The 26,949-nt window shown below is 39.7% G+C and overlaps 2 protein-coding genes across 11 annotated transcripts in view; one reads left to right on the plus strand and one right to left on the minus strand.

Annotated features, from left to right (window-relative positions):
* Positions 1-1,653, minus strand: part of AP3S1 (adaptor related protein complex 3 subunit sigma 1) — a 70,738-nt gene extending 69,085 nt beyond the window's left edge. For all 8 annotated transcript variants that reach the window (XM_068964525.1, XM_068964523.1, XM_068964520.1 and 5 more), the window contains exon 1: positions 1,515-1,653. In XM_068964525.1, the coding sequence (XP_068820626.1) occupies positions 1,515-1,583 (69 nt within the window). In that variant the 5' untranslated portion in view covers positions 1,584-1,653. The remainder of the gene's footprint in view (positions 1-1,514) is intronic.
* A 197-nt stretch (positions 1,654-1,850) lies between these two features.
* On the plus strand, positions 1,851-22,067 carry ATG12 (autophagy related 12). 3 transcript variants are annotated; one of them, XM_068964959.1, is made up of 5 exons: positions 1,851-2,239; positions 11,428-11,564; positions 19,667-19,729; positions 20,100-20,170; positions 20,379-20,397. In XM_068964959.1, exons 1-4 carry the CDS (start codon positions 2,077-2,079, stop codon positions 20,124-20,126), a joined length of 390 nt encoding a protein of 129 aa, XP_068821060.1. In that variant the 5' UTR covers positions 1,851-2,076; the 3' UTR covers positions 20,127-20,170; positions 20,379-20,397. The 3 variants fall into 3 exon arrangements, with proteins under 3 accessions (XP_068821060.1, XP_068821059.1, XP_068821061.1); XM_068964958.1 differs by lacking the exon at positions 20,100-20,170 and having other exon boundaries at positions 20,379-22,067; XM_068964960.1 differs by lacking the exons at positions 19,667-19,729; positions 20,100-20,170 and having other exon boundaries at positions 20,379-22,067.
* The last annotated feature ends 4,882 nt before the right edge of the window (positions 22,068-26,949 follow it).

Here is a 26,949-nt window from a genome sequence, read left to right on the forward strand (position 1 = left end):
AATGGCTCAAAGAAAGATACCTTCAGGAAAGGCTAGCACAGCAATGTATTTAAGGCAAATGGATAATAATGTAAAATCAAGGATTTTTTTTCCATTCAGAAAAATCAACTAGGATTTTATGCTGGATTAAAGAATGATGTAGAATTCTTAAACATATTAGGATCGAAATTATACTACACTAAAACGAAACAGGAGTAGTACAAAATATTCTTTTCTATTTATCGCCAGCAAAAGCAAAATTACTTACGGATACGAGAAATGAGCTCAAGATTTCTCACTTCAACTAACACCTCTACACAGACTGCATTATCATTTCAGGCAAAGTGAAATTGTCACATTGCATTTTTAAAGGCAGGAATGACTTCCATCTGGGATTTATCTGCATAAAAGTGTTAGCCGTGGCACAGTTTCAATATTTAATTGAAAGTTCATTTTCTGGCTCTAAGGAAAATGTCCAATACAAAGTTATAGACAACAATAAATAATGCAACAATAAACAAAAGTTATATGTCCACACGGATCCTATCACTGAGAGCCTAATTTTGTGTTTCCACAGTGGTAAATTTTGCCCTCAGATAGGCACACTGGTCTATAACCCTCCATCAAACAGTGATAAATTACTTGTAAATTACTGACGTAAAACCTGCGTTTTCCCACAATATTTACACTTCTGAAACGGTTTAACAAATATTATTATTCTTTGTAAGCAGAAGAAAAACTATAAATTAGGGCAAACTCCCTTAGGTAGAAAAATGACAAACCAGTCGCTGAAATGGTCACTTTCAGGTACAGCATCACCGTTCTACTTGATCAAACAACAATCCTCGCCAGCTATTGCAGGAGTAAATAAAATACAGCCGCTAGGGGAAAAGCCACAGAGAAACGTTAGGTCCTCACTCATCTTTGTCGTTAAAAAGGAGACACCGGAAAGTCACACTGAGCACTCGATCACGTATGGCAACCTACGGGAGACTACAGAGCGTGCAGGTCTCTCCAAACGCAGGAAGCCAAAGTTCCTGCGCGACAAGAGGATTACAGCGGAAAAAAAACCAACACTAGCCCATCTGTCCACACAGGAGAAGAGAAAGAAGTCAGGCAGGAAAGGCTGGGAGTCGGGGAGGTGGGGCTGCCAGACCAGCCGGCTCCGCGCCGTCTCCCTCGGCTGCTAACACGAGCGGGCTGCAAACCCGGGTGGGCTCGCGCGCGCAGGTGGGGTGCAGCCGCCTGACCCGCTTCGGCCCTGCACCGGGAAGTCTCCAGGGCCTCGCCCGCACAGCCGGGAAGCCACCCAGCCCACAGACAAGCGGAGGAGCCGCCTGAGAAGAGCCACGTCGGAGGAAGGGAGCGCGGCGGGAGGTGGACACCTGGCACACCCACCCAGAGGCTGACAGCCCGGAGCGCGCGGCGGCCGGGGCGCCAGAAGGGCCGCGGCGCGCCCGAGGGGGTCGCCCGGAGGGCGCTGCCGGCCGCCAACGACTCCCCCTTCGCCCCGATCGGCGGCGGCGGGCACTCACGTAGGGCTGGTAGAACTTGGAGAGCCGCGGCTTCCCGTGGTTGTTAAAGATGAGGATCGCCTTGATCATGGCTGAGCCGGGCGGACCGGGTGGGAACTGGGGGCCAGGGCGGGGGCGGGCGCGCGAGCCTCGCCTCGGGATCTCGCCGGCTGTCCTTCCCCACCCGCCCCCTCCCGCACACGCACGCGCGCGCGCCGCGCCCCCGAGATTCGGGGCGGGGCTTGCACGGGGCGGGGCTTGGGAGGGGTTGGCACGGGGGGAAGCGGAAACAGCTCCAGGGCCGGGGCGCGGCGCTTAGGGGCGCCTGCGCACTCGGCGGCTGACGGAGACGTCTCCCAGAGACGTTTTCCGGAAGCTTGCTAGAGTGAAATAGTTGCTCTGTCAGCGGTCTGGGGACCACACAGATTCGACGCAGAGGACCAACCTGCGATTCTGAGTCAGGGTTGGGTTGGGTTCTCCCCCGCCCCGACCCCGGAGCCTCTCTAGAGATGCGCTTTGGCGCAACGCCCGCCCACTGCACTCGCTGAGCCACCGCTTCCGCCCTCCCTGCCCTCGAAGCAAGATGGCTGAGGAGCAAGAGTCTGCGCTGCAGCTCCCTCCCTCAACTGCTCCCGAAGCTGAAGTGCCTACCGAGGTCTCCCCAGAAACAGCCACTCCGGAGCCCCCTTCTTCTGCTGCAGTCTCTCCGGGAACAGAGGAGCCTGTCGGTGACACCAAGAAAAAAAGTAATTTTCAGAGCACTGTCTCTCTGGGCAGAGGCGGGAGGTTGAGGTTGTGTTCGAAAACGGATGGCGGCTAATAAGAAGCAAAAGTAGGGTAGGGCCGGTTCCAGACGAGGTTCTTGACCAGTCAGGAGAAAGGAAGTATACTTTTCGGCTTTCAAGACGTTTGAGTTGAGTGCTTCGAAAGAAAAGCTATCCCCAGAGGCGCTGTGTTTTAGCTGTGTTTTACCTAGCGATGTGGCGCTGGGTTTTAAAACCGTGTACTCTAATCTTTGAAGTAGCCACACTGCGAGCTCTGTGAAGGTGGGAGCACTGTGGGATCTTGGGTAGCTCCGAGTGCTTAATGCGAGATCTAATTATTTGAATAGTGACTTTAGCTGATACGGATTGTTGTTCAGTCGCTCAGTCGTTTCGGACTCTGTGCGATCCCATGGACTGCAGGCTTCCCTGACCTTCACCATCTCCCGGAGTCTGCTCAAACTCATGTCCGTTGAGTCGGTGATGCCATCCAGCCATCTAGGTGGTAAGGATAGTCTGTAGCAGATCTGAAGTGGAATCCACACCTTCCAACTAGGTCACCGGTGTTTTTATACCAAATCGTGTGAGCTCATCTTGGACCAAAAAACGGGTTTTGAACACTGCTAAGGGAAAACCGAAAACATTAGCATCGCCTTAAAAGAAAAAAAGCAACACCATTTTGGAATATTTCATTGCTTGAACTGGCTGTCCTCAACCCTTTATTGCTTGAGAACTAGTTCGCCATTGTGAAATACAGAAATTCCTTTGTAAAATGCAGCAGTTCCTAAGTGGAGCGCTCTGTGTAGAGTTGCCTATGAGAAAAGCAGGAAATCATTTTCTGTCCCTAGTCTTAAAGTATAGGTATGGCATTTTGTGCTTACTGAGCTCTAGTCCTTTCATCCAGCTTCATTTTCTGCTGCTTGTGGAGTATAATTGTCTGTCCCAGCATTGTCCCTCTTTTAAGTCAGACTGACTCTACATTTGAGGGAAGTCTCTTCCGTCATTTCCAGCTGATGCACCAGTAGAGGAACAAAACCTTGTAATTATTTCTGTAGATAACCACTAAAATCGCCCTAGATGAATCCCTTGAGTTTTACAGATCCTCTTATTTTTTTGGAGTCGTCGTGTTAGTTTCAGCTGTACAGTGAAATGAATCAGTTATACATATATCTACTCTTTAAGATTCATTTTCCATGTTGGTGATTACAGAGTATTGAGTAGCATGCCTGGTGCTATACAGTAGGTCCCTATTGGTTATCTGTTTTATATATAGTAGTGGTGGTCCCTTTTTTCCCCTTCCAGTTTACTGTAAGCCAAACAGACTATGAAAGGGTTTGTCTTAATATCTAGTAGTCTCAGTCAGCAGTTTACTACGTACTTGACCTTGGAGATCGCTGTGAGAACTGTGGCTAAAAAGTAACTGCTCACAACCTAGATATGGTCTGTTTTCTTGGGTCTGCTCAATTTATTATTTTTAACCATCCTTTTAAAATCAAATTTTCATCTTCTGGCTCCTGTGAATATTTGAGGTAGCTTCTCTGATGTCACACTTACTTTCTAGCTATTGAATTTCTACCCTGAAATTGTCATCCTTTTTTGAGGACCTTTATGATAGAAAAAAGCTTAAATATTTCATATATTCCACATTTGGTTTAATCTAGAGCTTATTGAAGCAGACCCAGATTGTTAGTTCTTGCGGCCCTTTAGGATCATCTGAGGGAGCTTTTGAACAACCAGTGCCAAGGCCCTACTTCCAGAAGACTCTGATTTAATTGATGTAGGCATCTGTATTCTTGTAAATGTTCTCCCAGTTGAGTCTTATGTGTAGCTATGGTTGAGAACTACAAGCAAATTACCTTTTATAATTTTTTTAAATATATAGCTTTAATTATAAATATTTTTCCTCTGTAGCTTCTTGCCCTTGCCTTCTTCAGTAATACAGCTTACTATTGTCTGCTTCACATTCTTGGAATGAGCAGTTGCAGTTGACTGATTGATAGCCCCAGGGAATTTAGGGAACAGGGACCAGGCTGTGGAAGATCAGTTAATGGAAATCCCCTTAGTTATCTCCCAGTTCATCTTTTTTCCTTGGATAACTGAGATTAGAATTACCAAGTGGAAGAAGGAAGATAAACTTTAGTAGAAAGATAAACAGTGCATTATGGGTTCCAGATGGCTTCATTCCAGGGATAAACTTGAATTAATTGATCTCAGTAACCTGATAGTGACCCAATTTTTTTAATACCTAGGAATGGGACAAGAAGGATGTAATAGAATAGAGTTGATTTTAGGGGGCAGCAGAACACTTCTGCTTTCAGTCTTTCTTTTGATTTAATTTTTAATTTTTTTAAAATTGAAGTATAGTTAATTTGGGCTTCTCAGGTGGTGCTCTGGGTAAAGAACCTGCCTGCCAATGCAGGAAACTTAAGAGACTCGAGTTTGATCCCTGGGTCAGGAAGATCCCCTGGAGGAGGGCTTGGCAACCCACGCCAGTACTCTTGCCTGGAGAATCCCATGGACAGAGGAGACTGGAGGGCTACGGTGTGTAGGGTTGCAGAGAGTCAGACACGACTGAATCAGCCTGGCAAGCATGCGCATAGTTAATTTACAGTGTTGTGTTAGTTTCAAGTGTCCAGCAAAGTGATTCAGTTACATGTGTGTGTATTGCTCAATCATGTCCAACCCTGTAACCCTATAGACTGTAGGCCACCAGGCTTCTCTGTCCATGGGATTTTCCAGGTGAGAATATTGAAGTGGGTTGCTATTTCCTACTCCAGGAGATCTTCCTGACACACAGATCCAACACAAGTCTCTTATCTCCTGCATTGCCATGTGGATTCTTTACTTCTGCACCACCTGGGAAGCCCCAATTCAGCTATACATATATGTATAGATTCTTTGTCATATTTTTTTCCATTGTACATTATCACAAGATAATCGAGTATAGTCCTGTTCACCTGTTTTATATCTAGTACTCCAGTACTCTTGCCTGGAAAATCCCATGGACGGAGGAGCCTGGTAGGCTGCAGTCCATGGGGTCGCTGAGGGTCAGACACGACTGAGTGACTTCACTTTCACTTTTCACTTTCATACATTGGAGAAGGAAATGGTAACCCACTCCAGTGTTCTTGCCTGGAGAATCCCAGGGACGGGGGAGCCTGGTAGGTTGCCATCTATGGGGTTGCACAGAGTCAGACACGACTGAAGCGACTTAGCAGCAGCAGCAGCAGCAGCAGCAGCAGCGGTATATATTAATCCCAAACTCCTAATATATTCCTCTCCCCTTTGCTGCTCTGTCCCTGGGATTCTCTAGGCAAGAACACTGAAGTGGGTAGCCATTTCCTTTTTCACCTCTCCCCTTTGGTAACTATAAATTTGTTTTTTGTTTGTGACTCTGTTTCTATTTTGTAAATAAGTTCGTTTGTATCATTTTTTTAGATTCCACATATAAGTTGTATCATATGATAATTATCTTTCTGTCTGACTTAATATGATCTCTAGATCCATTCATGTTGCTGCAAGTGGCATTATTTTGTTCTATTTTTTTGCTGAGTGATACTCCACATCTTTTTTCCCATTTATCTGTTGATGAATACTTAGGTTTCTTCCATATCTTGGCTATTTTAATAGTGCTGCTGTGAACATTTGGGTGTGTTAACGGTGTTCTCCAGATACATGCCCAGGAGTGGGATTGCAGAGTTTTATGGTAACTATTTTTGGTTTTTTAAGGCACCTCCTTTGTAGTAGATTACTTGACCATAAGTGTGTGGTTTCATTTCTCGGCTTTCTCTCCTGTTCTATTGATCTGTGTGTCTGTTTTTGTGTCAGTACTGTATTGTTTTGATGACTGAAGCATTGTAGTATAGTCTAAAAGCAAGGAGTGTGATTCCTCCAGCTCTGTTCTTTCTCAAGGTTGTTAAAATAACTTGTTTTAGTTCTGTGAAAAATGCCATTGGTAATTTGATAAGAATTAAATTGAATCTGTAGATTGTCTTGGGCTTCCCTGGTGGCTCAGAGGGTAAAGCATCTGCCTGCAATGCGGGAGACCTGGGTTTGATCCCTGGGTCAGGAAGATCCCCTGGAGAAGGAAGGGGCAACCCACTCCGGTATTCTTGCCTGGAAAATCCCAGGGATGGAGCCTGGTAGGCTACAGTCCATGGGGTAGCAAAGAGTTGGATACGACTGAGCAACTTCACTTCACTTCAGATTGTCTTGGGTGGTGTAGTCATTTTAACTATCCTGATTCATCCAATCCAAGAACACAGTGGATCATTATCATTCTTTTGTGTTGTCTTTGGTTTCTTTCATCAGTGTCTTACAGTTTTTGCCTCCTTATTTAGATTAATTCCTAGCTATTTGATTGTTTTTCATTCGATGGTAAATGAGATTGTTTCCCTAATTTCTCTTTCTGATATCTTGTTGTTAGTCTGTGGAAATACAGCAGATTACTGTACACTAATTTTGTATCCAGCAACTTAAGGGAATTCATTGATGAGCTTTATTAGCTTAGTATCACTGATTGATTTGCAGATGCTGAAAACTCATCATACCCCTGGGATAAAACCCACTTGATCATGGTGTATGGTCCTTTTAATGTATTGTTGGAATTAATCTGTTAGTATTTTGTTGAGGATTTTTGCATCTGTGTTCACCAGTGATGTATGTTAGTCGCTCAATCGTGCCTGACTCTTTGCGACCCCATGGACTGCAGTCCACCAGGTTCCTCTGGCCATGAGATTTTCCAGGCAAGGATACTGGAGTGGGTTGCCAGTTCCTTCTCCAGGGGACCGTCCCAACCCAGGGATCAAACCCGGGTCTCCTGCACTGCAGGCAAATTCTTTACCAACTGAGCTACAAGGGAAGCCCTGTTTACCAGTGATACTGGCCTGTAATTTTCTGTTTTTGTGATACCTTTTTCTGGTTTTCCAACAGGGTGACCTCATAGAACAAGTTAGTAAGTGTTCTTTCCCCTGTGATTTTTGGGAATAGTTTCAGAAGAATAAGCATTAAATCTTGTAAATATTTGGTAGAATTCACCTGTGAAGCCGTCTGGTCCTGGACTTTAGTTTATTGGCAGTTTTCGAATTCCTGATTCAGTTTTAGTAGGGGTAATTGATTGATCTGTTCATATTTTCTATTTCTTCCTGGTTCAGTCTTGGAAGATTGTACCTTTCTTAAAATTTTTCCATTTTTTCTCAGTTGGCCATTTTGTTGGCATATAGTTGCTCAGAGTAGTCTCTTATGATCCTTTGTATTTCTGTGGTGTCTATTGTAACTTCTTTTTCGTTTCTGATTTTATTGATTTGGGCCCTCTTCCTTTTTTTCTTGATGAGTCTGACTAAAGGTTTATCAAGTTTGTTTATCTTTTCGAAGAACCAGCTTTCAGTTTACTTGATCTTTGTCTTTATTTCATTGACTTCTGCTCTGGTGTTTATTTTTTCTTTCTTCCTACTAACTTTGGATTTTGTTTGTTGTTCTTTCTCCAGTTGCCTTAGATCTAAGGTAAGGTTGTTTGAGATTTTTCTTGTTCCCAAAGTAAATCTGTATCACTGTCAACTTTCCTTTTAGAACTGCTTTTGCTGTGTTTCATAGGTTTTGAATCATCATTCGTTTTCATTTGTCTCTAGGTATTTTTTGTTTGCTCTTTGATTTCCTCAGTGATGCATTGATTGTTTAGCTTCCATGTGTTTGTGTTTTTTGCAGTTTTTTTCAAGTAGTTGATTTCTAGCCTTGTATTGTTGTGGTCAGAAAAGATGCTTGATATGAATTCAGTTTTCTTCAGTTTACCAAAGCTGGCTTTGTGGCACAGCATGTGATCTATCCTAAAGAATGTTCCCCGTGAATTTGAGAAGAATGTGTATTCTCGTGCTTTTGGATGGAATGCTTTATAAATATCAGTTGAGTCAATCCAGTTTAATGTGTCATTTAAGACCTATATTTCCTTATTGATTTTTCTGTCTGGATAATCTGTCCCTTAATGTAAGTGGGGTGTTAAAAGTTGCCAACTATTATTGTGTTACTCTCATTTACTCCTTTTATATCTGTTAACATTTGCCTTATGTGTTGAGGTGTTTCTCTGTTGGGCGCATATATATTTACAGTTGTTATGTTATATCTTCTTGGAGTGATCCTTTCATTATTTTGTAGTGTCTGTCTTTGTCTCTTGTAATAGTCTTTAGTGTATATTGTCTGATACAACTGTTGCAACTGTGGCTTTCATTTGATTTCCATTTGTGTGGAATACCTTTTTCCATTCTCCACACTTTCTGTCTATATGTATGTTTAGATCTGAAGGGTTTCCCTGGCAACTATACAGATTTTGTTTTTGTATCCGTTTAGCCAGTCTTATTTGGTTGGAGCATTTAGTCTATTTTCTTTTGAAGTAGTTATTGATATCTGTGTTCCTATTGCCATGAAATTAAAAGATGCTTACTCCTTGGAAGGAAAGTTATGACCAACCTAGATAGCATATTCAAAAGCAGAGACATTACTTTGCCAACAAAGGTCCATCTAGTCAAGGCTATGGTTTTTCCAGTGGTCATGTATGGATGTGAGAGTTGGACTGTGAAGAAAGCTGAGAGCCAAAGAATTGATGCTTTTGAACTGTGGTGTTGGGACTCTTGAGTGTCCCTTGGACTGCAAGGAGAGTGAGTGAATTCTGGGAGTTGGTGATGAACAGGGAGGCCTGGCATGCTGCAATTCATGGGGTCGCAGAGTCGGACACGACTGAGCGAATGACCTGAAGTGATTGCCATTTTATTAATTATTTTGGGTTCATCGTTGTAGGTCTTTTTGTTTGCCTTCGTTCATGCTCTTGTGATTTGATGAGTATCTTTAGTGTTAAGTTTGGATTCCTCTTTTTTTGTATGAATGTCTGTTAATAGATTTCTGTTTTGCAGTTACCTTGAGGTGTTTATGTAGGAGCCTATATGTATAGGTACTTGTTTTAAGTTGCTGATCTCTTGATTTTAAATGCACTTTAGATACTTTGTAGTTATACTCTCCTCTTTTCACAGTTACTGTTTTGTGTATCGTTTAAACTGCCTATTATGGATACAGATGACTTTACTATTTTTGTCTTTAAATTTCCCTGCTAGCTTTGTGTACAAATGATTTCCTGCCTTTATTGTATGTTTGCCTTTACCAGTTAGCTTGTCTATGTCATAATTTTCTTATTTCTAGTTGAGGGCTTTTCTTTTCCACCTATAAAAGTTTCTTTAGCATTTTTTGTAACGCTGGTGGTGCTGAGTTCTTCCAGCTTTTTTTTTTTTTTTAATCTTTAAAGTTTTTTATTTCCTCATCATATCTGAATGAGAGCCTTGCTGGGTAGTGTGTTCTTGGTTGTAAGTTTTTCTGTCATCACTTTAAGTATATAATGCCACTCCCTTCTGACCTGAAAAGTTTTTGTTAAAAAATCAGCTAGTAGCTTTATGAAAGTTCCCTTGTATGTTTTATACATACAAGTATTTTCTGTTTATCTTCAATTTTCGTCATTTTGATTACAATATGTTGTTGTATATTTCTCTGAAGTAATCCTGTATGGATGTTTCTTCATTTCCTAGACTTTGGTGACTGTTTTCTTCCCTAGTTTAGGGAAATTTTCAGCTAATATCTCTTCAGATATTTTCTCAGGCTCTCTCGTGTGCGCTCTCTCTCTCTCTCTCTCTCTTCCCCTTCTAGGGTATAATGTGAATATTACACCTTTAATGTTGTCCCAGAAGTCTCTTAAACTATCCTCATTTCTTTTCATTCTTTTTTCTGTTTGGCAGCAGTGATTTCCACTATTTTGTCAGAACTAATCCATTCTTCCACCTCATTGTTAAAAAAAACTTCTAATTTTTTTGTTAAGTGAAGTAACTTCTGGAGACAAATTCATAGTCTTTCTAGTTGCATCTTTCTATTTTGAATTACTGAAACATTTGATTTCTCTGAAACCTTTTTGGCCCTAGTTGATATATTTTCTGTTTAATAATTTATATTGTTTTCCTTCATTAAAAAGTTTATTGTAGAAAACTTGGTAATTACAAAAAGCACAAGTAATATCAGGTAATAATCACCTATAATACTCCTACTAAGAAATACTATTTTGGAGAATAACATGAATATGTGCCTGTGATGGTTTTAGTGAAATTGAAATCATATTCAGTTTTATATGTAATTAGGCTCTTTTATATGTAATGCTTTTTGATAACTTTTTCATACTATGAAATATGCTTTTATAATATTTATCTTTAATGGCAGCTTAATTATCTTATGGTTTAATGAGTGAGTTATATGATACTGCTGTAAATAAACACTCTATACATAATCATTTAATCTTTATAACAATCTTACCAGGTTTCTGCTATTATCCTCATTTTACAAGTGGAGAAACTGTAGTATGGAGAGATTAAAGGGCTTACCTAAATACATGTATACATACCTGGCAAGTGGCAGAGCCAAGACTTTGAACTCAGGGAGCTCAGAGTGTGTGTTCTTTATCTTTAGTATATAACTTCTATCACAGCTTTTATTTAACCAATCCCCTCTAAATATCTTTTTGGAAATTTAGATTTACCTTTTTGTAATTAAAAATAAATGTTTCAATGAAAGTGAAATTCTTCTAAATGAATCTGTTCATATCTTGTATTTTTAATCTCAGGCATGCCTCCAGGATCATGAGTACATAAACTGTGTATTGATTGAAGGTTTAAGCTTTCTAACGCCTTTTGTATCGCATCCTCTGTAGGCGTGTCAGCATATCGGTCAGTATAGTTGACCATTGAACAGTGTGACTTTGAACTAAGCAGGTCTGTTTATATCTTCATGTGTGGCTCAGTGGTAAAGACTCTGCCTGCTGATGCAGGAGATGCTGGTTCAATCCCTGGGTCGGAAAGATCTCTGGTTGAGGATATGGCAACCCACTCTAGTATCCTTGCCTGGAAAATCCCATGGACAGAGGAGTCTAGTGGGTCCATGGACTTGCAAAGAGTCAGACGACTTGGCAACTGAGCAGCAAGTCTACTTATACATAGATTGTTTTCAATAAATACCTTCCAGAATAACAGATAATCCATTGTAGGTTGAATCTGTGGATGCATAAGTTATAGGTGGATTTTCGACTGTATGGACATTGATGCCCTGAATTCTGTTTTGACCAGGGTCAACTGTTTTTTTCTTTTTTTCCTTTACAGTTGACATTCTGCTAAAGGCTGTGGGAGACACTCCTATAATGAAAACAAAGAAATGGGCTGTAGAGCGAACCCGAACCATCCAAGGACTCATTGACTTCATCAAAAAGTTCCTTAAACTTGTGGCTTCAGAACAGTTGGTATGAAACCAATGGTGGTCATTTCCCTACAGAAGTTCACAGAGCATGCATCTCTCAGTATCCGGGGGGAGGTAGGTGGGGGGATTGATTCCAGGACCATCTTCTGTAGATGCTCAGGTTCCTTATATAAAATGGCATATTTGCGTATAATCTGCACATATTCTCCCATATACTTTAAATCACTTTTAGATCCCTTATGCTACCTTATACTATGTAAATAGTTACCAGTACCCAACAAATTAAAGTTTGGCTTTTTTGGAACTTTCTGGAATTATTTTCTCCAAATGTTTTTTCATGACAATTGGGTGAATCTGAGGGAGCATTCAGAGCCCATGGATTCAGAGGGGGAACTATAGTTCCTAGGTGACAATAAATAACTTTTGTATAGAAATACATATGGAGCCACATATGTTATCTCAGTAATGTCCTTTTATTTCTTTTGTTAGTGGAATTTCTGTGCTTTATTGAAGGATTCTCTGGTGAACCCTGAAATGAAATGAATTTTTTTAGCCTACTGTATTGGTTTTCCTCAAAAAGTCACTGAATGCCCATGCAGAAAGATCTATCCTAGAATATTGGTACATAAAGTTATGAGTTCTGTTTGTTCTGGTGTCAATATTGCATTCTTCCCGTTCTTCTCAAGGTAAGCAGTGTTCCTTTGCCCTGCGCTGTGGAAGAACTAAGCGATGCACACTCCTTCCTTCATGAGTTTGAACTGCAGATATCTGCTTATACACGGCCCTTGAACAACATGAGTTTGAACTGCAGAAATCCACAATACATAGTGTACCACTGCACAACCAACAGTTGGTTGAATCTGCCTTCTATACCTAGGTTTTTGACTGCTCAGAGGGTTGGCATCCCAACCCCCTTGTTTCTAAGGGTCAGCTGTATTCATTTCATACTGTGGTACATGTTAAGCATTTCATGCCAGATTGTTAGGATTAAAATTTTAAATGCCACTGGTTTTGAATTTGGTATTTGACCACAGAAACTTAAATGTCTACATGGATTTGACTTTTTGTCACAATAAAATGCCTTTATTTTCAGATCACAATCTTGGTCCATTTTAACACATAATGTATGGGTGGATAGATAATTGAAGAATCATTAACTTTTTTGAATACAATTATGTATATGGATTGGGAAGGGATATAGTTGCTGTGAACACAGGAATGAGAACTGGTAAAATGAATGAAGTGATTATTAAGTGAGGTTTGTTGGAATTTATCTCTTTTTGGTCAATGTAGAAGAAGAAACTACTCTGATCTAAGATTTTGGTGGTAATTGGTTTTCACGGAAGTGTCATGTCATGAGTACAAAAGTTAAGTGCAAGATAGGTTGATCACTACAAGTTACTTGAGAGAAGGATAGCATAAAGCCAGGGATTCCTCCAAAGGAAGTTGCAAGGGGAAAGTGTTGGAGATTTTTGAGTTTTACAGGTGAACATCTCCATTTGTGATTACTTGGAATGAGAAAATCATGTTTTCTAAAGAGTGCCATAAAGAATTTGATTAAATTTCAGAGATGGGCAAGAAGATTATAGTGTCATCTGCTTGCATATGGTAGCTAAAACCTGAGGAACACAGGACCTTGCCTAGAGGCCAAGTCTAAATGGAATAGTTAGGGGGATAAGGACATACACTTAAGAGATTATTAAGGGTAGAGCATGAAGAGTTGGCGGTAACTAGAGGAGAACCAAGTAATTCAGGCATTACTTTTAGAAATTTGTAGGTAGAAGAAAAGACGAAACAGTGGTTTGTTCTATGTTAATGTTAGAATTTTGACAGTTTGTATTGCCTATATTCAGCAATCTGAAAGGACTTGGTTGCATTTTGTATTGCCTATATTCAGCAACCTGAAAGGACTTGGTTGATGTCAATGTGTATTTGGTTGAACCATGTAAAATTTTCATCTGTGAATCGTTTGGACCAAAAAAACCCCAGCAATTTTATAAGGTCCCGTTTTAAGCTTCTGTAGTGAGTATGACTATCTCTTCCCTGTTAAGCAATAGAAAGCATAAATGTCATCTTTGTATCACTTGTCTAGGTTAAACTAGAACTAACGTCTTCTAGCTTCATGGAGCTGCTGCTGTCGTTCAGTTGCTGTTGTCTCTTACTATTTGCGACCCCATGGACTGCAGGACGCCAGGCTTCCCTGTCCCTCACTATCTCTTGGAGTTTGCTCAAACTCATATCCACTGAGTCAGTGGCACCATCCACTGACTGTTGCCCCATTTTGCTGCCCTCAGTCTTTCCCAGCATCAGGATCTTTTCCAGTAAGTCGGCTGTTCACATCAAGTGGCCAAAATATTGGAGCTTCAGCTTCAGTATCAGTTGTTCCAGTGAATATTCAGGGTTGATTTCCTTTAGGGTGGACTGGTTGGATCTCCTTGCAGTCCAAGAGACTCAAGCGTCTTCTCCAACACCACAGTTTGAAAGCATCAAATCTTTTGGCTCTCAGCCTTCTTTATGGTCCAACTCTCACATCCATTCATGACTACTGGAAAAACTATAGCTTTGACTATATGGACCTTTGTTGGCAAAGTGATATCTTGCTTTTTTAATATGCTGTGTAGGTTTGTCATAGCTTTTCTTCAAAGGAGTAAATGTCTTCTAATTTCATGGCTGCAGTCACCATCTGGACCCTACATTATTTTAGCAAAATAAATGTCAAAAGAAAAAGTAATACTGGGGATTCTGGGAAGATAGCAGTAGTGTCAGAAGGCATGAATTCCCACTAAAACAGTCAACTAGAAAGTAAAACCAAATCCCCATAGTCAGTATACTTAAAACTCAGATGACAGTATCCTCGTGAACCCTAAGATTCAAGTTGGTAGAAATTCCCAACAACTGCAGGATCTGTGTCTTACTAGCAGATATGCTGCCAAGATACGCAAGCAACCAATCAATAGATAAGTGGATAGAAGATGTATACACACACACACAGCACAGTGGAATACTTGTTCAGTCGCCAAGTTGTGTCCAACTCTTCACAACCCCATGGACTGCAACATCCAGGCTTCTCTGTCCCTCACCGTCTCCCTGAGTTTTCCCAAGTTCATGTCCATTGCATCAGTGATGCCATCCAACCATCTCATCCTCTGTTGTCCTCTTCTGCCTTCACTCTTTACCAGCATCAGGGCCTGATGAGTCAGCTGTTCATATCAGGTGGCCAAAGTATTGGAGCTTCAGCATCAGTCCTTGCCAAACATGGAAAAGGTGTATACAGTCAGCAAAAAGAAGACCTGAAGTGACTGTAGCTCAGATCATCAGCTTCTCCTAGCAAAATTCAGGCTTAACCTAAAGGAAGCAGGGAAAACCAGTATGCCAGCCAGGTATGACTTAAATCCCCTGTGAATATACAGTGGAAGTGATGAATAGATTCAGGGGATTAGATCTAGTAAATAGTGCCTGAAGAACTATGGACGGAGGTCCACAATATTGTATTCAGTTCAGTTCAGTCATGTCCAACTCTTTGCGACCCCATAAATCACAACACGCCAGGCATTCCTGTCCATCACCAACTCCCGAGTTCACTCAAACTCAAGTCCATCGAGTCGGTGATGCCATCCAGCCATCTCATCCTCTGTCATCCCCTTCTCCTGTTACCCCAAATCCCTCCCAGCATCAGAGTCTTTTCCAATGAATCAACTCTTCGCATGAGGTGGCCAAAGTATTGGAGTCTCAGCTTCAACATCAGTCCTTCCAATGAACACCCAGGACTGATCTCCTTTAGGATGGACTGGTTGGATCTCCTTGCAGTCCAAGGGACTCTCAAGAGTCTTCTCCAACACCACAGTTCAAAAGCATCAGTTCTTTGGCTCTCAGCTTTCTTCACAGTCCAACTCTCACATCCATACATGACTACTGGAAAAACCATAGCCTTGACTAAACGGACCTTTGTTGGCAAAGTAATGTCTCTGCTTTTGAATATGCTATCTAGGTTGGTCATAACTTTCCTTCCAAGGAGTAAGCATCTTTTAATTTCATGGCTGCAGTCACCATCTGCAGTGATTTTGGAACCCCCCAAAATAAAGTCTGACAGTGTATTCATTGTTTCCCTATCTATTTGCCATGAAGTAATGGGACCGGATGCCATGATCTTTGTTTTCTGAATGTTGAGCTTTAAGCCAACTTTTTAACTCTCCTCTTTCACTTTCATCAAGAGGCTTTTTAGTTCCTCTTCACTTTCTGCCATAAGGGTGATGTCATCTGCATATCTGAGGTTATTGATACTTCTCCCGGCAATCTTGATTCCAGCTTGTGTTTCTTCCAGCCCAGCGTCTCTCATGATGTCCTCTGCATAGAAGTTAAATAAGCAGGGTGACAATATACAGCCTTGACGTACTCCTTTTCCTATTTGGAACCAGCCTGTTGTTCCTTGTCCAGTTCTAACTGTTGCTTCCTGACCTGCATATAGGCAGCAAACAAAACCATCCCAAAGAAAAAGAAAGAAGGCAAAATTGTCTGAGGAAACTTTACAGATACCTGAATAGAGTGCTACTGAGCCATTAGAAAGAAAGAAAATTTGCCATTTGCAGCAACATGGATGGACTTGAAAAGCATTATGCTAAGTGAAATAAGTCAGAGAACGACAAATACTGTTTGATATCACCTGTTCATGGAAACCTTTTAAAAACAGTGAATATAACAAACAAGAAGGAGACTTAACAGATACAGAGAACGAACTAATGGTTTCCAGTGTTGGGAGTAGGGTACACTATAGGGCTGGAGAAGTGGGATGTAAGACTGTTGGATGCAAGATAGGATGAAGGGATGTATTGTACAACACGGGGCACGTAGCCTATATTTTGTAATAACTGTAAATAGAAAGTAACCCTTAAGAATTGTATTAAAAAAATTTGTTTTTAACTTAAAAAAACAACTTCAGCCTGGAGTGTTGGGTTGCTCAGGCTCTGCGATGTGTCTTGGGGAGAGGTGGAATGAAATGTTCAAAGATTTTGAGGGACTTCCCGGGTGGTCCAGCAGTTAAGAATCTGCCTTGCAATGCAGGAAACATGGTTCAGATCCCTGGCTGGGGACCTAGGGTCCTACCTGCCATGGAGCAGCTATGGCTGTGTGATGCAACTACTGAGCGTGCGCACCAGAACCAGAGAGCTCTGTGCACCACAGGGAAGAACAGAATGAGAAGACAGTAAATACCGAGTAAGAACAAAGGAGAGTAAACATACAGATAACAGGAGTCCCTGAAGAAGAAAACCAAAGCAAAAGAACAAGACAAATACTTAGAACTATAATTCAAGAGAAACTTCTTCTGAAAAGATTTGAAACTACATATTGAAAAAACTTACCAAGATCCTGAGAATACCAACCCAGTGCAACCATCACCAAGACACATTCTAGTAAGATGACTAGATGTGAAATAAAAAAAAAAATCCTTCGGACATCTAGGGGGAAAATGTCATGGCTTAGGATATTAAGTTACCTCCAAATTTGGCTAGCAGAGATACAAAGAAAGTGTTGAGATAATGGATTTTATAAACTGTTAATGCAAAACTGGCTTTTAAGGCAGCGACTATTAGCAGTGTGCCAGAACTCAATAGTATGCCGTTCCATGAACTCTTCCTACATAATCTAATCGAGAGGTTATAACAACCAAAACGACTAAAGAGACATGACTTAAATCATTAGTCTTTAAAATTTTATCCTCCCACATTCTAGCATTTAGTTAAAGATTGCATTTTGAAAATTTTACCTCCATGTATCACCCATATAAACTGGTTTAATTGCTTTTTATATTAAAATCACTTTCAGTTGCTAACTCCTGCTACAGAGTTACGTAGGTTTCTTACAGTTCTCTACTGTATCTGCTGTATTGTCCCTTTGCCACTCACGACATCTTTTGGTGCTTTTGCCTACAGAGTCCTAATTATTACTCTCTCTACCTAGTTAAGTCCAAATTTGGTCCTCTTTTTTCTTCGAGAAAGTCTTTCCTAACCAAACGGCTAGGCTAAACTAATGCCACACACCTTCTCAGTTGCAGCTTTCCCAAGTATATATTCTTATCTGAGAATGTTTGCTTATGGAAGGTAGGAATCATGTTAATCCTCACTTTTGTTCCACACCTTGGGCATTTCCTAGCACATAATAGACACTTAAGAGTTTGTCTACTGAAATAAACTAAATTGTCACCCAGAGTCCTTTTCCTAATTTAAAGTGTACCAAAAAGTAATAAAATCTCTGTTCACTCATAGTTGAACTGCCAGGAACTAAACACAAATTATTATGTCTCGATCATAGGAAATTTATGTTAAAATGCACACTGATTTCTGAAATTATGTTAGAACTTTACTCAGCCTTAATAGTGAATTGATATTTAAGAATGTATTATTTTAAATAGTTAAATAAGTGTAATTACTGGTCTATTGAATACATCTACCAAGTGTTTATACTTGATGTGTACAATCTCATTTTTTTGTTCCTAGCAGCTTCAAGAAGTATAGGTCCTGTCAGTTTCGTATTTACAAACAAGTACACAATTTGAAAAAAGTTACTTGGGTTTAGAGCCAGAATTCAAACCTGGATCTCAGTAGAACCCCTCCTCTTTCTTGTACTTAGTCACTCAGTCGAGTCTGACTCTTTGCCAGGACTGTAGCCCGCCAGGTTCCTATGTCCATGGGGATTCTCCAGGCAAGAACGCTGGAGTGGGTTGCCATGCCCTCCTCCAGGGGATATTCCCAACCGAGAGGTCAAACCCATTGTGCTTGGATTCTTTACCTTTTGAGCCACGAGGGAAGCCCAAGAATACCGGAGTGGGTAGCCTATCCCTTCTCCAGGGAAATTCCTGACCCAGAAATCAAGCTGGGGTCTCATTGCAGGCAGATCTTAACCAGCTGAGCTACCCAGGAAGCCCTCTCTTCCTTACTTAAGAAGTACTGTTAGCACTCTGTATTGTCTGAAGGAGAAATGTATGTGATATTTATTCTTCTAGCTGGTATCCCAAATAGTATCTAGTAACCAACTATTTGTGTGTGTGTGTGTGTATGTGTATACATATATATATATTTAAGGACTAAAAGATGAATACCACAGTTAAAACCACTGGGACCCAAGCTATCATTAAATGATAGGATTGAAAAGAGTTAGATGACTCATTTGTATGGAATTTGTAAAATTATTTCTGTTTCCCAATAAAACTGAAACCACAAATTTTCTCTAAAGCCATATACTATGAGCATATTTCTCTCATATTTCTTCATAGAATATGCTCATATGTGAAACCCAGGAAATTTTAGTCTTAGAATTTAATATAGACAAAGGAAAATTGTGTTAAGCTTCAGTGTTTTGTTTTCTAAAAAGGAAATTATGAAAAGTCACTTAGACACTATGATCTTTTGCTTCAGTATCTTCAGGAATTTAAATACTAAAATGTTTTAGTAGAAACAGACTAGACTGCAACATTTAACAGTGAATCCTTTAAGGAACCAGATTGAAAGGATATTAGGTTTCAATTTTGTTACATTTTTTTTCTGTGTCATTTGGCCGCAAGTGACTTTAGATGGTGCAGTGGTTAAGAATCCGCCTACCAGTGCAGGAGACAAAATACACAGGTTCGAGCCCTGGGTCAGGAAGATCCTTTGGAGTAGAAAATGGCAACTCACTCCAGTATTCTTGTGTGAAAAATTGCACGGTCAGGGGAACCTGGCGGCTGCAGTCCATGGGGTCCCAAAGAATCAGACACAGCTGAGTGCACAGCACACAATTACATGTTTTGATTTGGGGCTGTGTGTGTAAAACTTTGTTAAGAGAAACTTTCTCTTTAATTATGAATAAATTAGAGTATTGGTATTTTTTACAAATGTAATTTCTTGAATAAGTAAAAGCTATTGGTGAAAACAAAAGTTTCTTAGTTATAAAAAGCTGAAAACAAAAACTCTGTTAGTCCTCCAAGGGAAAAAAATACTGTTCCGAAAGATCTTATTAATTACTAATTTATGAGAATTAGGAAGAAGGAGTTTAGGGACACTGTTCACTTTTGAAGACAAAGAATTTGAGGTAGCTGACTGGGAACCAGAAACATGCAGATTAATCTGAATACCTTTAAAAATGAATCACCATAAATGTTCTTCTTTCTTGCAGTTTATTTACGTGAATCAGTCCTTTGCCCCCTCCCCAGACCAGGAAGTTGGGACCCTCTATGAGGTAAAACATTCCTGCTTTATTGTCTTCATGGAATATGCTCATCTGTGTATAGTGTGATCATTAATTCACGTCATTTAAGAGAAGGAAATGGCAACCCACTCCAGTATACTTGCCTGGAAAATCCCATGGACAGAGGAGCTTGGTGGGCTCCAGGGGGTCACAAAAGTCTGACATGACTTAGCGACTAAACAGCGACAAGTTCATAATTGTCTATCAAGAAAAAGAGATTACTTTGTTGTGTCTCTTAACCCCTAGAACATAGTTGTGTCTCAATAAATGACGCAGTGATTGAAAAAGTAAGGAATGAGTAATACGAATAGAAGATGACTGAAATGTGACCAGAAAGAGAGATCCCCTTGTTTACCTGCAGGGAGTATCCTCCACGTTGTTCGTATAATCGGTGATCCAGATCTCCCTCCAGGAAACTGAAAAGGAGACTATGTAAGAATTATTTTATTTAGCATCTTTGACGTTTATGATTACTAGCATTCGTCCAACAGCAGCTTGTAACTGTTGAAGGAAGTAGCCTTTATAGGTACATGTACAAGGATATTTATGATACTATCACATAACAATTCTTTCTTAGTTTCATCTAAAGATAACAGAAATTGAGTTCAATTTTCATTGCATTTTTTTTTTCTTTTTGTAGTGTTTTGGCAGTGATGGTAAACTGGTCCTGCATTACTGCAAATCTCAAGCATGGGGATGAACTACAGCGGAAAAGATCTTGCTAACCTAAAAGAAATCTTCACAAAGAAAACTGCTCTGAAAAGTTTTCATCTTGTGGCAAGAGACTTGTGGTTGTGATCTGTTCAGCATGTATCTACTATGACCCATGTTGATTTAAAATATCCACAGATTTGATGGACTTAGAAAAATGTGATTTGTATTAATACAAAAATCATCATAAAAGATTGATATTAGTATATACCGATTACTACAGTTATTCCTTCAGAGGTGTCTTCAAGGTATTGAAAAGGAGACTAAGATGGTATAAAGCTGCTTTTGTACTACTTCTCAAAATAACTGAAATTGTTTACTTGAAGAATTAGCACTCTGCTGATTTTTTTTTCCCCTCCACTCTAAAAGTCAATTTACTAAAAGATTCTTTGGGGGCATATTCAGGGGAGTCCAATTTGTTTGTGGCAGTGATAGGCCTTTTCTCATTTTCATTTCTGTCAACTGTTACCTTGTGAAACAGATTTGCATTGACCTGCTGGCTTTATTACCTTAGTCGGTCAGTAGAGGGCAACCCAGCTGCCAGGAAGAGTGAAGCAGCTTGGTTCTACATCTTCACCAGAAGATAATAGCTATTCCTGCTAATTTCTAGCAAACATCTAGCCAAGAGAGCAGAGGTGTTGACACACTGGAAAACTGCTTTAGAGAAGAGTCGTGGTTTTGGTTTGTTCTATTGGGAAACAGAAGTAATTTTATAAATTCTAGACAAATGAGTCATTGAACGCTTCCAATCCTATCATTTAATGATTCTTGAGTCCCAGTGGTTATAACTGTGGTATTAATCTCTCTTTTATTTCTATAGTGTCAAAAACAGTGAGTAAGCTTGGAAGCATCTCTCAGTTTTTTATAATGTATTTTCCAACTTGAAAATGCTCAAAGAATAATTGGAAAATAGCTAGATTTTATGCCATGAATAAAACTATTTTTTTTTTACTGATGCTGTTAAACTGATAATTGCTTTAATAAGATTTAACTTTTTCTTCATTCTGTATTATATTTGTGATGCAGCATTTTTATAAAACATTCTAATAAATTGAATGGAATCTTCAAACAGGATCTAAGGTGTGTACAAGAAATCTAAGTGTTCATTTTCAAAGATAATGAGAATGATATGATTTTGTCAAAGACAAAGTCCTTTGAGTCCCAGAGTGTACTTTATGGTTAATGATCTGCCATACATTATCGTTAGGGAATGCCAAGGAACAATTCAGTTTAAGGTGATGAAATCATGTTCAGTTCTCATTTTCCAGTTGAGAACAAATTTCTAAGCCCCCTTACAAATGATGTCCCTGTTTAATAAATTAATGCAACTAGTATTTAGCCCTGAAATAATACAGGTTGAATTGTGTAAATTTATTTTGTAAGGTGAATTAAGAAATCAGTATATTTGTTGAAAGTTAGAAAGTATATTATTTTCAGATCAAATAAGTTGAATATGGTGAAGATCTGTTGTCCAGTTTTGTGCTCTTACAGTTTACTGAAGGATGTAAATATATTTATCTATATGCATTTATATTTAACAGATGGCAAGAATGTGTTTAACCTGTGTGTATATTATGTTTGCTGCTAAGGTTTCAAAATGATAGACTGTTTACTTAATTAAAACTACTTGAGCTTGAATTGTGTCATCAACTTATTCTTTTTTGATCTGAATAATTGATTAATTTATTAAATCTGAGGTTAGCTAAATATGTATACTTTATTTTCTTCCCTCACAACCTTTAAAAATAGGACTTTACAAGTTTTTCAAACTATATTTGCAACTCTTACTTGGAAGCCTAGATCGCCTGAGTTATTTGCTTACTAGAACCTAGAATGCAATTCACAAAAATATTTTTGCAGATGTTTGAACTCTTGATTGACATGAGCTTGGGGTGTTGGGGGGAACCTGAACCCTAAGTTTTCCATATTTATGAGAAAATCAGTGTCAGTAATGTCATGCTTTATCTTACTGTACAGAGATTACAGTGTATGTAATGTTAGAATATGGGGCTTCCCATAGTCTAAAGAATCCCGCCAGTGCAGGAGGTGCTGAGACTCGGGTTTGTTCCCTGGTTCAGGAAGATCCCCTGGAGAGGGGAAGTGTTCTTGCCTGGAGAGTCCCATGGACCACGGAGCCTACTGGGCTACAGTGGGAGTTATACAGGTTCGAACACAACTAAACAGCTGAGCACACACACAACACAGTGTTACAATGCTCTGCTTTATCTTTGAAGCTGCCTATGCCAAGGACTTCACAATGAGTTCTCCATATTTAGGGTATAAGGTAAGCTTAAGAGTGTCTATCTGGAATGAAAATAAGATGGAATAGTTTCTGGAATAACCAGTGTTTTGGATATTGGGGTTGGGCTGGGGAGGGCAGAGTTTTAGCCCTGAAGGGACCTTTAATATTATCTATTCTGATAAGATTAGAAAACTCAAGGAGAAGTGCAGACCCAGCTTAGATCACATAGTATTAGATTATACTTGCTTTAGATTACACAGACAGTTTAGTTGTGAGTAACCCCACACTGGGAAAGTGCAGTATTCAGGGGTATAATAATGAAAACCACCTTTTGTGCAGCTTCTGCTTCATTTTCCAAGGATTATAAATACTCTTAGTGCAATATGCCTTAGTAAAGCATAAGGGAATTCAGCTACAGACCACATAATGGAAGGAAAGTATTCAGAAAACAGTACAGCAGATTTAGTTTCACAAATAACTCTTTTCCTTCAAAATTGTTTAGCCTACACTAGATTATTCGCTATTTCGTGAACACGCATTGTGTTTGTTCTTGGTTCCCTGCCCTTCAGCCCCTTCAAATCTTACCTCTCTGCCTAATTCATTTTTTATCTTTCTTAAAGATTACCTGAATCTCAGAAGGAGGTCATACTCAAATAAGAGCACAGCAAACTACCACGCTTACAGCCGTTACTGCACTACTACCTTAGAAGCATGTTGAGCACCCTTTGATCATTGTAAATCCCTAAAAATGGGATTTTGGAGGGCTTTTATTTGGTACCCACTATGTAATACTTAGTACATTGCCTTACACATAATCAGTAATTCATCATATATTGAGTTTATGAAATTAAGTGTGGTTTGCAAAATGATTTAACTTAAAGCAACAAGTAAAGTAATTTATTTTTAATTTTTATGGCAGAAGATAAAAGTGCAACATGACAGTTTTGATGTCCAATAATTGAAGAGCTCATTTCAGTTGATAAGACCATTGAAAACTGGGCAAAATACATTAAAATGCAGTTCACAAGAATAAAAATATTGATGGCTAATGGAGCATGAAAAGTACTGGACATCACTAGTTATAAAAAGTACAAGTAAAATCTATGAGATGCTGATTATCACCTCTTGTATTATCAGTAGTTAAAAACAATTACCAATATTGACAACACTGGGGGGAAATAAGCCCTATCATACTCTTGGTTAATGGAATATGAATTAGTACTGCATATTTAGGGGACATTTTGGCAATCTATCAAAAGTCTTGAAGTTATAAGTTTTCATTTATTTATTTTGTTTATTCACCTATAGAGTGCCTACTATGTCCTCAGCATTGGAATAAAGCATAAGATCCCTATTCTGGAACTTTCTAATAGGTAGATTGTCAGGTATGAATTTAAATAATTCTTGAAATTTTAAATTGATTTTTTAAAATAATAAATACTTAATTAGATTTACCTTTTTTTTTTTTTAATTTTTGGTCATGCCACTCAGCTTGTGGGGTCTAAGTTCCCTGACTAGGGATTGAAACTGGGCTCTCAGCAGTGAGAGGGCCAAGTTCTAACCACTGGCCTGCCAGAGAATTCCCTTTGCTTTCTTCTGTGAGATTGATGAAGGAAAGATAAAACAGGTATGTATATGAATATGATTAGAATCTTGAGTTAGAGGAATCCTTACAAATCAGCTCCCATGGTTCCTTATATGTTCTCATATGAAGCAGATATACCTGAAACTCATTGGTTATTTACAGTGACACCCTATCCATGTTGAGCTGAATCTATTCTTTACAGAACTCTCTTCCCTACTGCCTTCCTCCCTACCTCTTAAAACTGTCTCTTCCCAGCTGTACTATGTACGAAGTGTATCTTTTCCCCTTTCCCACCTCAATTCTGCCCAGTCCTCTAATTTAATCCAGGCAAATCCATTCCTTCCGATTCTCTAACTAAATTACTAATTCTCTAACAACCCACTTTCAGGCTGTCGGCACAGCTTGGCAACTTTACCAAAAACACGTTAAGAATTCAGCCATCTTTCATCTCTTCTCTGACTCTAGCCAAGGCCACCATGACCTTTCATGTGAAATAAAATAGCCAGCTAATTGGCTTCCCTTCATCTGCTCTGTAGCCAAAATCCCCAAGTGGCTTCCCGTTTCTGAGTAAAAGCCCTAAGTGATCTAAAGTCCCCATTTCTACAGCTTGCCACCCACATCCGTGTTCATCTGTGTTATGCACACACTGGGCTTGCTTCCATGCCAAGGCTTTCTGCTTACCATGTCCTCCACCTGGAAACTTCCCCCAGACAACCACATTTCTCACTAACATCCTTCAGTTCCTGCTCAGTTATCACTTCATCAAGGAAGTGTTCCCCTGAGCTCCCTCTAAAATGACACCTCCTCACAACTCTCTTTATCTTCTTTCCCCTGCTGAATTTTTCTCCCTTGTGTGTTGTATATAGTACCATGTGTCCATTTCTCCATGTACACTGTATGTAGTATTAGTTGCTATAGCTACCCGCGTGAACCTTAGAACATAAGTCTTCTGAGGGCAGTCTTAAGTTTTATAAGCCGTACCTGGTGTATAGTATATGCTTTTAAATATGTGTTGAATGGATAGATAGGTCAATATTGTAAACCTCGAATAACTCTAGCTCCTGTATCTGGATATCTACCACATGTCAATGTCTTTCTTACATGACCTTAAATCTTCCTTAGACATGATGATCATTGCCCTGGGCCATGCACAGTGCAGTAGAACTACCACCTCTGAGTCTAGGTATTCTGCTCATGTTCATAGAGCCTGTTCTGGCAGTCACTTGGGGTAGGGGGGCATGAGGGATACTACCATTACAATGTGCAGTTCTTTGTGGAATAATATGGGTGTTCTTTGCAAACAAATTAAAAGCCTGCAAAGAAACAAGTCTACTGCATTTGAATGTACAGCCACAGGGATCCTTAAAGAAAAAACCAACAGTTGTTCCTCTAATCAGTTACCGGTATGCTTTTACTGAAGTCACCATTCATGCATACTCAAAGCACTGTGTGCTAGGCACAGAGGAGAGGATACAAAAATAACCTGTAAGTGAAGTGTATCCCAAAGGTTCTCATTGTCAAAATAATCCATATAAGTAACTGCAGATACCTGCTCCAAGGTGGTAAGCACCATAAGAAAGATACTAATTATTGCTCTAGTTGTTCAAGAGGAGACATGAGAAGAAAGCATTTGAGCCAAGACCTTAAGGTAGGATTTGGACATATTAAAATGTCTTTCTAGTATCTGGGCAGAAGGAAAAGCTTAAGCAGAAGAATGGATTTGGTAACCACAAGACATACTAACTAATACAATCTGGCTGGAAGACATCTGGTAAATGAGAAAAGTAAAGGTGAAAGATGAAAAAGGTACTGTAGAACCAAAACATGGAGAATTTTAAGTGCCAGACTGACAAACCTAGTGTGCAGAAAATAAAGAGTTACTGAAAGTTTCTGACCAGGAGACATAATCAGTCTGGAGTCTAAAGGATAGTGTGCATAATAAAAGATCCACAGTGGGAAAGGCCAGCACAATAATCCACCCAAAATTATAGTAGAGGCTTGAACAAGTGGAGTAGCAATGGAAATAGAAGGGTGGGAAACCCTAAAAGATATTCTGGAGATTTTAAAAAGTTATCTGTTGGTTGAAAAGGCTTGAGAATGAGGCAATGAGATCAAACCAGTGAATCCTAAAGGAAATCAGTCCTGAATACTCATTGCAAGGACTGATGCTGAAGCCGAAACTCCAATACTTTGGCCACCTGATGCAGAGAACTGACTCATGGGAAAAGACCCTGATGCTGCGAAAGAAAGAGTCGGACGCAACTGAACTGAACTGACTTGAGAATGAAGTTGAAAAGAGCAGCCAGTGGTGGATGAGGTTCTTGAACTTTGGTAGCCTCATTGTGGAAACAGAACCTCCAGGAAATGAAAAGCATGTTTGAAAGGTGTTTTAAATATGGTATATTTCATTTGTGGCACTAAAAGGTGTTAGAGATTGCTCTCAGTGTGTGCGATTAGGGAGATGTAGGAGACATCCACAGAGAGGGGATCAATCGTGATTTTAGGGGGAGAGTTTAGAGAGGCAGTGAATATGAATGTGTGGCTATAGCTATATTATATAGATAGATCTTTGATTAGAGATACATATAATATTTTATATATACATGTTACGTGTATCAGTTCAGTTCAGTTCAGTTCAGTTGCTCAGTCGTGTTCGACTCTTTGTGACCCCAT

Source organism: Capricornis sumatraensis, chromosome 2 (assembly GCF_032405125.1).
Source record: "Capricornis sumatraensis isolate serow.1 chromosome 2, serow.2, whole genome shotgun sequence".
In the NCBI taxonomy this organism is placed as follows: Eukaryota; Metazoa; Chordata; class Mammalia; order Artiodactyla; family Bovidae; genus Capricornis; species Capricornis sumatraensis.